The following is a 16,161-nucleotide window of genomic DNA, read 5'->3' on the forward strand; positions in this document are numbered from 1 at the left end:
TGTTTAGTGTTGTGGCTTTGCTGGCATGCATTGCACCCCCCCCCCCTCCACCAAGATTTACATACCAAAATCGCCACTGGTTAGAGGTTATGGACAAATTACACTCACTGGCCAGTTGATTAGGTACAAAAATGTATCACTGGTCATTGAAAGGCTGGTCATGGTTCACATCAACACCATTATCCCAGAAACCCTAGACCCACTCCAATTTGCATACCGCCTTACCAGATCCAGAGATGATGCAATCTCTTTTGCACTCCACACTACCCTTTCCCACCTGGACAAAAATAACACTTGTGTGAGAATGCTATTCCTTGACTAGAGCTCAGCGTTCAACAACATAGTGCCCTCAAAGCTCATCACTAAGCTAAGGACCCTGGGACGAAACACCTCCCTCTGCAACTGGATCCTGGACTTCCTGACAGGCCGTCCTCAGGTGGTAAGGGTAGGTAACAACAGATCTGCCACGCTGATCCTCAACACAGGGTCCCTCAGTCCCCTCCTGTCTCCCTGTTCAACCATGACTGCATGACCAAGCACAACTCCAACACCATCATTAAGTTTGCCGACGACACAACAGTGTAAGTGAAAGATGAGACAGCCTATAGGGAGGTCAGAGAACTAGCAGTGTGGTACCATAACAACCTCTCCCTCAATGGGATCAAGACAAAGGAGATTATTGTGGACTACAGGAAAAGGAGGACCGAGCACGCCCTCATTCTCATCGACGGGGCTGTAGTGGAGCAGGTAGAGAGCTTCAAGTTCCTTGGTGTCCACATCACCAACAAACTATCATGGTCCAAACACACCAAGACAGTTGTGAAGAGGGCATGACAAAACCTATTCCCCCTCAGGAGACTGAAAAGATTTGGCATGGGTCCTCAGATCCTCAAAACTTTATACAGCTGCACCATCGAGAGCATCCTGACTGGTTGCATCACCGCCTGGTATGGCAACTGTTCAGCCTCCGACCCAAGGCACTACAGAGGGTAGTGCATACGGCCCAGTACATCACTTGGGCAAAGCTTCCTGCCATCCAGGACTTCTATACCAGGCAGTGTCAAAGGAAGGCCCCAAAAAATTGCCAAAGACTCCAGTCACCCTAGTCATAGAATGTTCTCTCTGCTTCCACACGGCAAGCGGTACCGGAGTGCCAAGTCTAGGTCCAAAAGGCTTCTTAACAGCTTCAACCCCCAAGCCATAAGACTCCTGAACAGCTAATCAAATGGCTACCCAAACTATTTGCATTTCTCCCCCACCCCCATTTGTACCCTGCTGCTACTCTCTGTTTATTATCCATGCATAGTCACTTTACCTCTACCTACATGTACAGTACCAGTCAAAATTTTGGACACACCTACTCATTCAAGGGTTTTAATTTATTTTACTATTTTCTACATCGTAGAATAATAGTGAACACATCAAAACTATGAAATAACACATATGGAATCATGTAGTAACCAAAAAAAGTGTTAAACAAATCTAAATACATTTTATATTTGAGATTCTTCAAAGTAGCCACCCTTTGCCTTGAGTTTTGCACACTCTTGACATTCTCTCAACCAGCTTCTCCTGGAATGCTTTTCCAACAGTCTTGAAGGAGTTCCCACATATGCTGAGCACTTGTTGGCGTCACGTGTGCTCCCTCTCCGGCCTCTAGGTCACCAGACTGCTCGTTATGGCGCACACCTGTCACCATCGTTACGTGCACCTGTGCGTCATCAGACTCACCTGGACTCCATCACTTCCCTGATTACCTTCCCTATATATGTCACTCCCTTTGGTTCTTTCCCCAGGCGTTATTGTTTCTGTGCGTTGTTCGTGTTTCTTATTTTTGTATTATGTTGTGTTTATTTATTAAAACACTCACTCCCTGAACTTACTTCCCGACTCTCAGCGCACATCGTTACAGTTGGCTGCTTTTCCTTCACTCTGCGGTCTAACTCATCCCAAACCATCTCAATTGGGTTGAGGTCGGGTGATTGTGGAGGCCAGGTCATTTTATGCAGCACTCCATCACTCTCTTTCTTGGTCAAATAGCCCTTACACAGCCTGGAGGTGTTTTGGGTCATTGTCCTTTTGAAAAACAAATGATAGTCCCACTAAGCGCAAACCAGATGGGATGGCGTATCGCTGCAGAATGCTGTGGTAGCCATGCTGGTTAAGTGTGCCTTGAATTCTAAATAAATCACTTACAGCGTCACCAGCCAAGCACACCCGCACCATCAAACCTCCTCCTCCTCCATGCTTCACAGTAGGAACTACACATGCAGAGATCATACGTTCACCTACTCTGCGTCTCACAAAGACACGGCAGTTGGAACCAAAAATCTCAAATTTGAACTCATCAGACCAAAGGACACATTTCCACTGGTCTAATGTCCATTGCTCGTGTCTCTTGGCCCAAGCAACTCTTATTATTGGTGTCCTTTAGTAGTGGTTTCTTTGTTGCAAATTGACCATGAAAGCCTGATTCACGCGGTCTCCTCTGAACTGTTGATGTTGAGATGTGTCTGTTACTTGAACTCTGAAGCATTTATTTGGGCTGCAATTTCTGAGGCTGGTATCCATAATGAACTTATCCTCTGCAGCACAGGCATCTCTGGGTTTTCCTTTCCTGTGGCGGTCCTCATGAGAGCCAGTTTCATCATAGCGCTTGATGGTTTTTGCGACTACACTTGAAGAAACTATCAAAATTATAAAATATGGAATATATTTTCATTCGTTTAACACTTTTTTGGTTACCATATGATTCCATGTATTATTTCATAGTTTGATGTCTTCACTATTATTCTACAATGTAGAAAATACTACAAATAATGAAAAACGCTAGAATGAGTAGGTGTGTCCAAATTTTGACTGGTACTGTACATATTATGCCCCAAAGAATTAAGGCTGTTCTGGAGGCAAAGGGGATTCCCGGTACTAGATGTGTGTATCTAATAAACTGTCCGGTGAGTGTATAACTACGCCGTAATATTATAATGTAGCTAATCATTACTATCAAAATGTAAGTAAATACCAAGTAAGTACCGTGTGTGTGCGTGGGGGGTACCTGTAGATAGATCGCTGCTTCCTGGTAGTTCATCTCCCAGCTTTGTTGAAGTGAGGCATTGTGTGATCTGTAGTTTGGTGGTGGCCCCGGTGTTGGTATCACCTGGTTATTCACAATGTCATACCCCCCTCCTCCATCTACACAGTAGAAAAAAACAACATTAATACAAATTTGTAAAGAGCCTCCAAAACCTGACAAAGAGTAATTTAGTGGTTTCGTTCACTGTTACGCATTTTCACAACATATTCCCCCCACATACTTTTCGGGGAATAAGAATTGATTCCCATTCAAAATCCTATTTTTCCTAACGCTAACATAGAATAGCCAAGTGGGAACTGGCAAAATGTCCTCACTTCACTGAATTTGAGTTGGTTTAGTATTCTTGTGAGGGCTTCTGGTACTCACAAGTATTGTGAAATGTGTACACACACACACACACACACACACACACACACACACACACACACACACACACACACACACACACACACACACACACACACACACACACACACACACACACACACACACACACACACACACACACACACACACCCATGCAGTCTAGCCCGCTGCAGAATGAGGAGATGAGGGCTGGACTCTCCTCCAGGGTCAACTCAACACTGTTGTCATGGATACCAGCAGTCTCCACCAGCACGGACGAACACTCCATGGCTCTAATGGCCTCCAGTGGTCCAGGACTGTGAGTGTTTGTTCGGGTACGTGTGTTTGAACGTAGTCCCCTAAAGCAGTGTGTGTGTGTGTGTGTGTGTCATTCACAGTCCACAGGTCCAGCGTTCACACACCTCCAAGGACACGCAGGGGCTAACATGCGATTGTCTCTCTGGCGGCATCCATGTGCAATGTAAAAAAAGATCCCTCACAGGGATCAGGCAGAGAGGTCCTCCACAGTTTAGAAACTGATCCTGAAATCGTCACCAACTCCGCTCTTCACCAACGTTAGCTTGAGGAATGTCCTTCAAGTCCTAGACAGGAAGTGAGGTCACCTCCTGATGGTGAGAGACACCAGACTGAGAATGAAGAACGTCCTAGTTAGATCAGTGTGATGTCTGGTCTGGCTGTATGGAGCCTTAGCAGGCTGAGGGGAAACTAAGCTATGGTCTTCAACTTACCCTAAGTACTTACAATATGACTTCAGTCTCTGACACCATGATAGATATAATCCTTAAATCAACCCAACTCATCTTTTAATCCAACTAAGTCATACTTGCTAAAGATAATATACATCCAGTTCACCACTGACCATTAAAAGACTGATCTATAAACAGATTTTCAAAAGTTCCTCATAAAATCAAGCCGTAAAAATAAAATCTTAGTAGATGCGTAGTAGATGTGTCTCTGTCCTCTCCTTAGGAATTACAGACAGACATCTGTGATCACTGGATCTGAGTGCCAAGTAGGCAGGGCTCACAGAGATTATGCCAGCCAGCTGTCCAGTAGTCAGTCAATCAGTCAGCCGGATCCTGCACATGGAGGCCTCTGCTGGTGCTCTGACATTAGCGTGTTCTGAGCTCAGTCTGCTGCTGTGTAGAGATCAAACTCCAGTTTAGTGATAATCCTAGGTGAGGCTCCTGTTCTCTCAGGCCTCTGAAGTGGCCTAGTATATGCTGTTATCCTGACAGCACTGTGTCTGTGGGTAAAGTCCCAGCCACTCATTTGTTTTTCAGAGAAATAAAATGTTGGAGCTCCTGTCAACAACTCACTGAGGTCAGGCCCCGTGTCTGCCTATGGCTCCCCAGGCCCATACAAACACACACAGGGCAGTCCTGGTCAGTCCTCCGGGCTAACAGTAAAATACTACAGAAATCCTCTTTGCTCCATGGTGGCTCCTCCAAGCGGTCTAAATCACAAGAACAAAGTCAGCAGCTGAATCATGTCCTGTCGTGAGCCAGAGCCTGAGTGAAGGTCTGCTCCAGGCTGTGTGTTTTAGAGCAGGCCTTCCTTTGCTGTGTCCTGCTCTCCGCCACCTGTGGAACAATCTTCACCTCCCCTTCTTCTCCCAGGCCTCAGGGAAGTCACTGCTCTGCCCGCTCCAGATATCCTGGAAAAACACCCGTACTTTTCCTGTCCACTTCCAAAGGAGGGGAAACCGAGAGCTCACTCTCTCTCTCACACACACACACACACACTCTCTCTCTCTCTCTCTCTCTGGCCCACAGAACCAGAGAGGGCCGGTGGGCTTAGAAAGACACACACTGCCCTGCGTGTGCTTCGGGTGGGGGGCAGCGGGGCGCAGGGGGCCACTCACAGAGGTATCTGCATCTCTGCTGAGGCTGCAGTTTCCAGCATGTATCAGAGAGGCAGTTTGCAGTGTGAGAGGTACAAAGAATACAGGATTACTGAAGTGGAGACACACGACACACACGTGATCTCTGGGTTATGGGGAGACCTCTTTCTTTTAATTTAAAGCGAAAGAGCAGTGAGCCAGCGCTCCCCAACTACCATACCCGCTAACAACAAAACCTCCCTCAGCCAAACTCTATTGTCAGCCTGCAGAGGAGCTGCCTCTCTGGTGAGTCTCTATGGAAGGGTTACACCCTCTTATCTTCAACTACAGTGGCTGTTAAAGTAGAAGATACATTTGTTTCTGTACTCCTTTGTTCATTCATTTGGCAGTGGTTCTTTGCAGAAGTTGTTTGGTGTGGTCATAAGAAGTATCACGTGATCAATTGATACATCTCTTGAACAGATTATATAGCCTGTTTTTTTATTGCACCATTTAGAGAAATGCAGAAAATCTTAACATGAATTCCTAAAAGCTGTTCTTTCTAGTTTGAAAACAGACTTTCGTAGTACCTAATTCACTCATAACCTATTCATCATAAACTACTAGACCAGTAAACAAAGAATAATGAAGTAATACAAAGTCCTTGAAGTTCAGAAAGTTCAGGACATTTGTAAACACTTATTGAGTCATCATGATAGTTGAGTTATCAATGTCAATAAACAACCAACAAACCCCAAACAGGCCAGGTCACCAAGACAATACACTCATATTTTTTCCGCAGGCCTAATCTGATCTATGTGGAACATTAGAAAGAATAGAATAGAATTAGAGGACCTAACGGAAAAGTATGCATGTTAGCTAATGAGCATCATTATGATGACTCCACAAAAATTACAAACCGATCAAAGGCAAAACCTAAAAAGTATGATACCCATTATGAAGAGGCTGTGCTAAATGTAATTTCAATGTCATTGGCTGCAGTCACTCTTGTTATCTAGCTAGATGGGTCAGCTATCCTTGCTAGCTACCTACGCAGTAAAATGGAGATGTCAACAAAAACTTACTCTCGTCTCCCCTCTCTGTCTCCTCACTCAACAGACCGCTGTTCGCATCATCCCAGGTCAGGATGAGGGGCACGTCATCATCGGTATCCTCCATTCTCCCGGCCGTAGAGATTAAATCCACAAGGGAAAGCAATTTAGTTAGCTAGTAAAACTACAAAAAGTCCCAGCTAGCTACCGTTAGTATCTGATAATTCCTTCTAGCTAGGCTAGCCTTAGTTACTGGCTAACGCTATGGTCAAAATATACACGCCATACCTAGTTAGCTAGCTTCTGTCTTTTAGCTAGCTATCTTCAGATAACGTTAGCATACTGACACATTTAGCTAGCTAGTTAGCTAACTGGATAACTAACTTTCCAGGTAACTAACGTTAACTCCACTAAACTAGGATTGACGACTGTTGATGGAGTTATGTAAACCATGACACTTAAGCATTGTATTGGCACCACCATCGACTAAGTTTCGTATCCAAAGTCAAACTAAATAAGAACTATTTTCAAATAATCTCCAAATACTAATTTATGCGAGCTGCGTCTCGTCAGCAACACAAAAAGTACTTCCGGTTCACGGAATTTCTGAAATGCTCAAATTAAAAGTCCCCCGTGTGAGGTAGTGAACGTTATTAATAATAAGGGTTTCATGGAGAAAAATCTGATCTCTCTGAAATGAAAATGGATGGACCTCCCTATTTTACCAAAACTCTCCCTATCATTAGTGACTTTAAATAACGCCACTTTAATAATGTTTATATATCCTACATCACTCATCTCATTTATATATAGTGCTCTATACCATCTACTGTATCTTGCCTATGCCGCACGGCCATCGCTCATCCATATATTTATATGTACATATTCTTATTCATCCCTTACATTTGTGTGTATAAGGTAGTTGTTGTGAATTTGTTAGATTACTTGTTAGATATTACTGCATTGTCGGAACTAGAAGCACAAGCATTTCGCTACACTCGCATTAACATATGCTAACCATGTGTATGTGACAAATAAAATTTGATTTGAACGCCTGAATTTTTTGTTGTTGTTAATAATAAACAAAGTCGGTGGCAAGTGTTTCCCTGAAAGCTGTCTGGGTTTAAACATATTCTATTGTACATAAAGTCAATAGCTTAATTAGGCTAATTGGTAGTGACATAATTAGATTACTTCCCAAGCAAAGTCAACATCTGAATGTCAAAGAAACGAAGCAATGATATCCCCATATGCATCGGAGTCACTTATTTTACAGCATAAAGCGCTGTTATAGATGACTTTATAAAATCGGATCCGTTTTATTTTCTTCAAAATCTTAAACTAGGCCTGTGCTTCTTGCCATTTTCTCCAATAAAAGATAGACCTGTGGCATACCCTCTCATCCCCCCTCAATTTGAGTCTTGGTTTGAACTTAACAACTCTTCACTGACACAGAGGTAGGCTATTTAAAATAAAGAAATTGAAATGAATTATGCCTACTTGATTTTGCCTACTTTCAGCACCATGAGCTGTCCATTTCCGATTGATTTTGCCGCAGCTGCTGCTTGAAGTTTCAGCACCACAATGTAAATTACTCGAATCTGGTTTATTGTTAGGCCAATAAATACATAATGGGCAAGAAGCATATTGTTTTTAGTAAAATCATTTATAGTAGTAGCAAGCTATCAAAGTTGTCCTCCGTTCCTCCTCATCTTCGCGCTCTCCTCAAACTGAACAGAACATAGGCTATAGGCTCGTACGCACGCAAGACAATGCATTTTTGGGGGCTAGACCTAATCAACAATTATTTTTGGAAGAAACCTTGGACTCTCCTCCTGAACTGCCACCGTAGCCCTACACAGCACAACAATTGGTTAAGCAGCACTCAAAAAAAATGTTGATCAACATCCCAGCAGCTATCTTAGAAATATAACTTTGTTCTGTGCTTCTCATAGCACGCACTTCGTAGCCTATAGATTATGGATCATTTGATTTGAGACCACGCTAAATTGCCTAAATGCGCACTTGATATTGCATGCCCAGTGGAGAATAAGAGATGGCACAAATCAATATAGCCTAGTAAGCAACTCATAAAAAAATGATAAATATTGACATTTAATCAACTACAAATTACATTACCCTCCTCTGGGCTCGATTTTAAAAATACATCTATATACAAAAGTATGTGGACACCTCTTTAAATGAGTGGATTCGTCTATTTCAGCCACACCGTTGCTGACAGGTGTATAAAATCGAATACACAGCATTGCAATCTCCATGGAAAAAACATTAGCAGTAGAATGTCCTTACTGAAGAGCTCAGTGACTTTCAACATGGCACCTTTATAGGATGCCACCTTTCCAACAAGTCAGTTAAATTTATGCCCTGCTAGAGTTGCCCCGGTCAACTGTAAGTGCTGTTATTGTGAAGTGGGAAAAATCTAGGAGCAACAAAGGCTCAGCGCAAAAAAAAATGGTCTGTCCTCGGTTGCAGCACTCACTACCGAGTTCCAAACTGCCTCTGGAAGCAGCTTCAGCACAATAACTGTTCCTCAGGGACTTCATGAAATGGCTTTCCATGGCCAAGCAGCCGCACACAAGCCTAAGATCACCATGCACAATGCCAAGCATCGGCTGGAGTGGTGTAAAGTTTGCCGCCATTGGACTCTGGAGCAGTGGAAACACGTTCTCTGGAGTGATGAATCACAGTTCACCATACGGCAGTCCGATGGACAAATTTGGGTTTGGCTGATGCCAGGAGAACGCTACCTGGAACAATAGTTGGGGCTGTTTCTCATGGTTCGGGCGAAGCCCGTTAGATCCAATGAAGGAAAATGTTAACGCTACAGCGTAAAATGACATTCTAGACGATTCTGTGCTTCCAACTTTGTGGCAACAGTTTGGGGAAGGCCATTTCCTGTTTCAGCATGAGAATACCCCCATGCACAAAGCGAGGTCCATACAGAAATGGTTTGTCGAAATCGGTGTGGAAGAACTTGACTGGCCCACACAGAGCCCTGACCTCAACCCCATCGAACACCTTTGGGATGAATTGGAACTCCAACTGTGAGCCAGGCCTAATCACCCAACATCTGTGCCCAACCACACTAATGCTCTTTTGGCTGAATGGAATCAAGTACCCGCAGTAATGTTCCAACATCTAGTGGAAAGCCTTCCCAGATGAGTGGAGGCTGTTATAGCAGCAAAGGGGGGACGACTTTATATCAATGCCCATGATTTTGGAATGAGATGTGCAACGAGCAGGTGTCCACATACTTTTGGTCATGTAGTGTACTTAACCCTCCCCTTGACTGTAATTGAAAAGTATGGCCCTCCCCCATTTTCCTCCAGGTAACCATTCTGTAAATTTTGATCCCTTCCTAATAGTAGAAAGTGTCAATAATCTGTAGTTATTCATGTTATATGAAAAATAATTGTCTAAACATTCACAATGATTCATATTTAAGTGACATTTGCAAATAAATGCTCCCAATGCAAATAATTGTATATGAAATAGATATTGGCTTATAGAGCAAAAATTATTCCAGGTGCCGCAGTAAAGGTATTGTAGGGAATACTCCGTAGAGTCTGTAGAATGTATATATGGTGTCATTTCATTGGGTACTGAATAATGCAGTGTTACTGGCCTTTTACTCCACCCACTCCATTGGCCACAACCTTAACCTAATTCTCCTAACCTGCTACGTTAATTCTCCTAACCTGCTGCGTGAGTTCTCCTAACCTGCTATGAAAAACGCACTTCCGATCATAGCTGTATTCCACCTAGTCAGAACTCTGAGCTGCTTGTGTATTTGACACCTGTAACGTAGTTCCACCTCTGACACTGCCAAAACCACCACAATGCGGATGTCAGCTAAAGTGGATCTGATTGAATCAGGTCCTTAGAGAAGGGAGGATGGGAAAAGATGGGAGGTTGAGAAACTTTGCCTGGGTGGGTAAGGAATGGCAAGAATGGGAGTTGGTGATAAGCTTGGCTTGGGTGGGCAAGAATGAGAGAGTGGGACAAGTTTAGCTTGGATGGGCAAGGGTGGGAAAGGATGGCAGGTTGGGACAAGCTTGGCTTGAGGTAAAGGGGGAGAAAACTGGGAGGGGGAGATGGAGAGGGAAGGGTTATCTTTGGAGAGAGAAAAGGAAGAATTTGACTATACTACGTTGTCATTTTATTCTGTACAGATTAGGAAAGGATATTGAGTCATTATTATTCCTTGTTTGTCATTATAGCTAAGATTCAATGTTGGTTATTGATGAGAGTGGAGAGGGGCCCCATCTGCGGGATTGGGATGGGGTAACTGGGAGGGCATCAGACACTGTCGCAGTCGGTGCCGTTTAAGATGAGGGAGGACACTTTTTTTTTCATGAGCATGGCTGTGTTTCTATTGCAGCATATTGGATGACTGTCATTCATACTCCATTCACCCAGTTCAATGTAACATCGATAGGTTTAGGCTACTACATGATACTCAATTTTTCCCTATACCCATCATGAGGTTGCTACAACCTCGCCTATGAATGAAAGTTTACGACGTCGGTTCACACATGTCGAGAGAAAAATTTGAGGTGACAGTGACACATTGACACATTCAATACCGCCCTTGCACACTCTTGCCTGCATCTAGTTGATCTAGGGTGTAATCATTAGACCAACTGTTGCAAACGAGAGTGGCTTAAAAAAAATCCATGACATAGTGATATCGGATCATTCTCCGGTATCATGCTTAATTACACCAATAGAAAATAATTTTGCGACAGAATATGGAGAATGAACAGAGCACATCTTCAAAATGTATTAAATACATAAATGAAAAAATAAACAACTTTACCATTACAAATATCAACATAGAGGATAGTAAAAAGCCGACCTCTGATATAATTTGGGAGGCTTTTAAATGCTTTAGGGAATTATATCATACTCTGCAAAAGTTAAATCTGAGTTAGTGATTTATTTTTATTTAATTTGAGTCTCTATCTTAGAAAAAGCCCATAAAAAATTGTCTTTAAAAAGGTAAAGAAGAAAATACAATTTCTGAACTTAAGCAGGAATATGATCTTTTACTTTTGAAGAGAGCCAACAACTACAGGTTAAACTCAAATAAAGCATACTGCTTAATGGCAAGTAAACATCTTGCAGCCCTCACAAAACGAATACACGCCAAACCAGTTATAGTCTTAAAAGATAAAGAAACAGGTGTGTTAATTAGAAACACTAACCAATTAATGACAATTTTAAAAGCTTCTCTGAAAATCTATAGAAATCAGAATTAAACAACAGCGGGACTGATCTTACAGGCTTCTTATACTCAACAACCCTGAAGCAATTATCAGCAGACAAAAAACAATCACTAAAAACATCACCCAAAAAGAAATACATGACACTGTTAATAAAACATTTAGTGGAGAAAAGCACCAGGAATGGACAACTTTCCAATAGAATTCTATTTAACATTTGGGACAAAGTAGCGCCCCTATTTACACAAATTACAACACGTCACTCAATTCAGTGTTTCCTAGTTCCATGTATCAAACAGTTATTTCAGTTGTATTAAAACCAGTAATCCAGGTCAGAGTCAGGCAGGTACAGAACGGCAGGCAGGCTCAGGGTCAGGACAGGCAGAAAGGTAAGAACCGGAAGACTAGAAAAAAAACTTGAGAACAGGAAAACGGGAAAAACGCTGGTACGACCAGACAAGACAAGATGAACTGGCAACAGACAAACAGAAAACACAGGTATAAATACACAGGAGATAACGAGGAAAAATGGGAGACACCTGGTGGGGGGGTGGAGACAAGTACAAGACAGGTGAAACAGATCAGGGTGTGACATAAATTGTGTTAATAAAATAATAACAATGCTTATAAGCAATAGAATGGCAAAAGCTTTACCAGACTTGATACATATTAATCAAACAGGGTTTATTCAAAATAGACATTTACAAACAAAAACAAGTTTCAGTTTAATACAATGTGCTAAAAAATAAGATTTAGATTTATCAATAACGGTTGTTGATGCCAAAAAGGCTTTCGACCATCTTGAATGGCCTTTTTTATTCAAAACTTTGGAAGTTTTCAACTTTCGAGCTGAAATAATTAATTTAATACAAATATCTCATGTCCTAAAGCTAAAATATACACAAATTCAGAAAGGTGAACAAGACACGGATGTCCTCTCTCACCACTTCGGTTTGCACTGGCAATTGAACCGCTTGCAGAAAGAATTAGACAGGACCCATATAACAGGTATCAGTATTGGTAAACATGAATATAAACTAAACTTATTTGCAGACAATCTCCTGATATACCTGACCAATATTGAATACTCAATGCCCCCCCTGCTAAAAATATTTTCAGAATACTTTATTCAGGATATAAAATATAAGTGAAAAAAACAATAATGGCAAAAGGAAAAATAAAAGAATAACGATCTAGAGCAATCCTTTAAGTGGACTACAACAAATATCAAAGGCTTAGGATGCTTAATAAGTGACTGTCACACCCTGGCCTTTGTTATATTGATTTTCTTTATTAGTTTAGTTAGGTCAGGGTGTGACATGGGGGATGTTTGTGTGTTTTGTCTAGTTTAGGGTGTGTGTATTGTTTAGGGGGTTTTGTAGAATGTGTGGGGTTGTGTTCAGTGTAGGTGTTTAGGAAAGTCTATGGTTGCCTGGTTTGGTTCTCAATCAGAGACAGCTGTTTATTGTTGTCTCTGATTGGGAGCCATATTTAAGGCAGCCATAGGCTTTAGGTGTTTGTGGGTAATTGTCTATGTTGAACGTTAGTAGCTTGTGTGTGCACTTTTGTTTATAGCTTCACGGTCGTTTTTTTTTTTGTATAGTTTGTAAAAGTGTTTCGTTTCGTGTTATTCTTCGTTATATAATAAAAGGGAAGATGTTTTCATATCACTCTGCGTATTGGTCCGATCCATGCACCTCCTCAGACGAGGAGGAGAACGAACGTGACAGAATTACCCACCAGAACGGGACCAAGCAGCGTGTCAAGCGGCAGCAGGAACATACACAGGATTTGTGGCAATGGGAGCAGGATCTGGACTATACTACGTGGGAGGAGATCGACAGGTGGGCGATCGACCCAGGGCGAATGCCGGAGCCCGCCTGGGATTCTCTGGAACAGTGCGAGGAGGGATACCGGCGAATGGAGGCAGCACGACGACGCGGTAGGAAGCCTGTGAGTCAGCCCAAAAAATGTCTTGGGGGGAGGCTACAAGGGAGTGTGGCGAAGTCAGGTAGGAGACCTGCGCCAACTCCCCGAGCTTACCGTGGAGCGCGAAAGTACGGGCAGACACCGTGTTATGCGGTAGAGCGCACGGTGTCTCCTGTACGTGTGCATAGCCCGGTGCGGGTTATTCCACCTCCCCGCACTGGCAGGGCTAGATTGGGCATTGAGCCAGGTGCCATGAAGCCGGCTCAACGCATCTGGTCTCCAGTGCGTCTCCTCGGGCCGGCATACATGGCACCAGCCTTACGCATGGTGTCCCCGGTTCGCCTACACAGCCCAGTGCGGGTTATTCCACCTCCCCGCACTGGTCGGGCTACGGGGAGCATACAACCAGGTAAGGTTGGGCAGGCTCAGTGCTCAAGGGAGCCAGTACGCCTGCACGGTCCGGTATTTCCGGCGCCACCTCCCCGCCCCAACCCAGTACCACCAGTGCCTACACCACGCACCAGGCTTCCTGTGCGTCTCCAGAGCCCTGTTCCTCCTCCACGCACTAGCCCTGTGGTGCGTGTCTCCAGCCTATTACCACCAGTGCCTACACCACGCACCAAGCCTCCTGTGCGTCTCCAGAGTCCTGTGCATCCTGTTGCTGCTCCCCGCACTAGCCCTGACATGCATGTCCCCAGCCCGGTACCACCAGTTCCGGCACCACGCACTAGGCCTAATGTGCGTCTCCAGGGTCCAGTATGCCCTGTTCCTTCTCCCCGCACTAGCCTTCAGGTGCGTGTCCCCAGCCTGGTACCACCAGTTCCAGCACCACGCACCAGGCCTACAGTGCGCCTCAGCCGGCCAGAGTCTGCCGTCTGCCCAGCGGCGCCTGAACTGCCCGTCTGCCCAACGCCGTCTGAGCTGTCCGTCTGCCAAGCGCCGCCTGAACTGCCCGTCTGCCCTGAGCCTTCAAAGCCGCCCGTCTGCCCTGAGCCTTCAAAGCCGCCCGTCTGCCCTGAGCCTTCAAAGCCGCCCGTCTGCCCTGAGCCTTCAAAGCCGCCCGTCTGCCCTGAGCCTTCAAAGCCGCCCGTCTGTCCTGAGCCTTCAAAGCCGCCCGTCTGTCCTGAGCCTTCAAAGCCGCCCGTCTGTCCTGAGCCTTCAAAGCCGTCCGCCAGACAGGAGCCGCTAGAGCCGTCCGCCAGACAGGAGCCGCTAGAGCCGTCCGCCAGACAGGAGCCGCTAGAGCCGTCCGCCAGACAGGAGCCGCTAGAGCCGTCCGCCAGACAGGAGCAGTCAGAGCCGTCCGCCAGACAGGAGCAGCCAGAGCCTTCCGCCAGACAGGAGCAGCCAGAGCCTTCCGCCAGACAGGAGCAGCCAGAGCCTTCCGCCAGACAGGAGCAGCCAGAGCCTTCCGCCAGACAGGAGCAGCCAGAGCCTTCCGCCAGACAGGAGCAGCCAGAGCCTTCCGCCAGACAGGAGCAGCCAGAGCCTTCCGCCAGACAGGAGCAGCCAGAGCCTTCCGCCAGCCAGAGCCGTCAGCCAGCCATGACCAGCCAGAGCCGTCAGCCAGCCATGACCAGCCAGAGCCGTCAGCCAGCCATGACCAGCCAGAGCCGTCAGCCAGCCATGACCAGCCAGAGCCGTCAGCCAGCCATGACCAGCCAGAGCCGTCAGCCAGCCAGGATCAGCCAGAGCCAACCAGCCAGGATCCGCCAAAGCCAGCCAGCCAGGATCCGCCAGAGCCGTCAGCCAGCCAGGATCCGCCAGAGCCGTCAGCCAGCCAGGATCCGCCAGAGCCGTCAACCAGCCAGGATCAGCCAGAGCCGTCAGCCAGCCAGGATCAGCCAGAGCCGTCAGCCAGCCAGGATCAGCCAGAGCCGTCAGCCAGCCAGGATCAGCCAGAGCCGTCAGCCAGCCAGGATCAGCCAGAGCCGTCAGCCAGCCAGGAGCCGCTAGAGCCGTCCGCCAGACAGGAGCAGTCAGAGCCTTCCGCCAGACAGGAGCAGCCAGAGCCTTCCGCCAGACAGGAGCAGCCAGAGCCTTCCGCCAGACAGGAGCAGCCAGAGCCTTCCGCCAGACAGGAGCAGCCAGAGCCTTCCGCCAGACAGGAGCAGCCAGAGCCTTCCGCCAGACAGGAGCAGCCAGAGCCTTCCGCCAGACAGGAGCAGCCAGAGCCTTCCGCCAGACAGGAGCAGCCAGAGCCTTCCGCCAGACAGGAGCAGCCAGAGCCTTCCGCCAGCCAGAGCCGTCAGCCAGCCATGACCAGCCAGAGCCGTCAGCCAGCCATGACCAGCCAGAGCCGTCAGCCAGCCATGACCAGCCAGAGCCGTCAGCCAGCCATGACCAGCCAGAGCCGTCAGCCAGCCAGGATCAGCCAGAGCCAACCAGCCAGGATCCGCCAAAGCCAGCCAGCCAGGATCCGCCAGAGCCGTCAGCCAGCCAGGATCCGCCAGAGCCGTCAGCCAGCCAGGATCCGCCAGAGCCGTCAACCAGCCAGGATCAGCCAGAGCCGTCAGCCAGCCAGGATCAGCCAGAGCCGTCAGCCAGCCAGGATCAGCCAGAGCCGTCAGCCAGCCAGGATCAGCCAGAGCCGTCAGCCAGCCAGGATCAGCCAGAGCCGTCAGCCAGCCAGGATCAGCCAGAGCCGTCAGC

The 16,161-nt window shown here is 46.2% G+C and overlaps 1 protein-coding gene across 3 annotated transcripts in view; it reads right to left on the bottom strand.

Annotated features, from left to right (window-relative positions):
• Window positions 1–6,903, bottom strand: part of tpcn1 (two pore segment channel 1) — a 32,263-nt gene extending 25,360 nt beyond the window's left edge. For 2 of the 3 annotated variants that reach the window (XM_039013590.1, XM_039013589.1), the window contains exons 1-2: window positions 6,368–6,903; window positions 3,056–3,192 (exon numbers count right to left, since the gene is read on the bottom strand). In XM_039013590.1, the coding sequence (XP_038869518.1) occupies window positions 3,056–3,192; window positions 6,368–6,461 (231 nt within the window). In that variant the 5' untranslated portion in view covers window positions 6,462–6,903. Of the gene's footprint in view, window positions 1–3,033; window positions 3,193–6,367 lie in introns of those variants that run through there. The other variant, XM_039013591.1, reaches the window with a different exon arrangement.
• Window positions 6,904–16,161: the final 9,258 nt, after the last annotated feature.

The sequence above is a fragment of the Salvelinus namaycush genome, chromosome 18 (genome assembly GCF_016432855.1).
Source record: "Salvelinus namaycush isolate Seneca chromosome 18, SaNama_1.0, whole genome shotgun sequence".
In the NCBI taxonomy this organism is placed as follows: domain Eukaryota; kingdom Metazoa; phylum Chordata; class Actinopteri; order Salmoniformes; family Salmonidae; genus Salvelinus; species Salvelinus namaycush.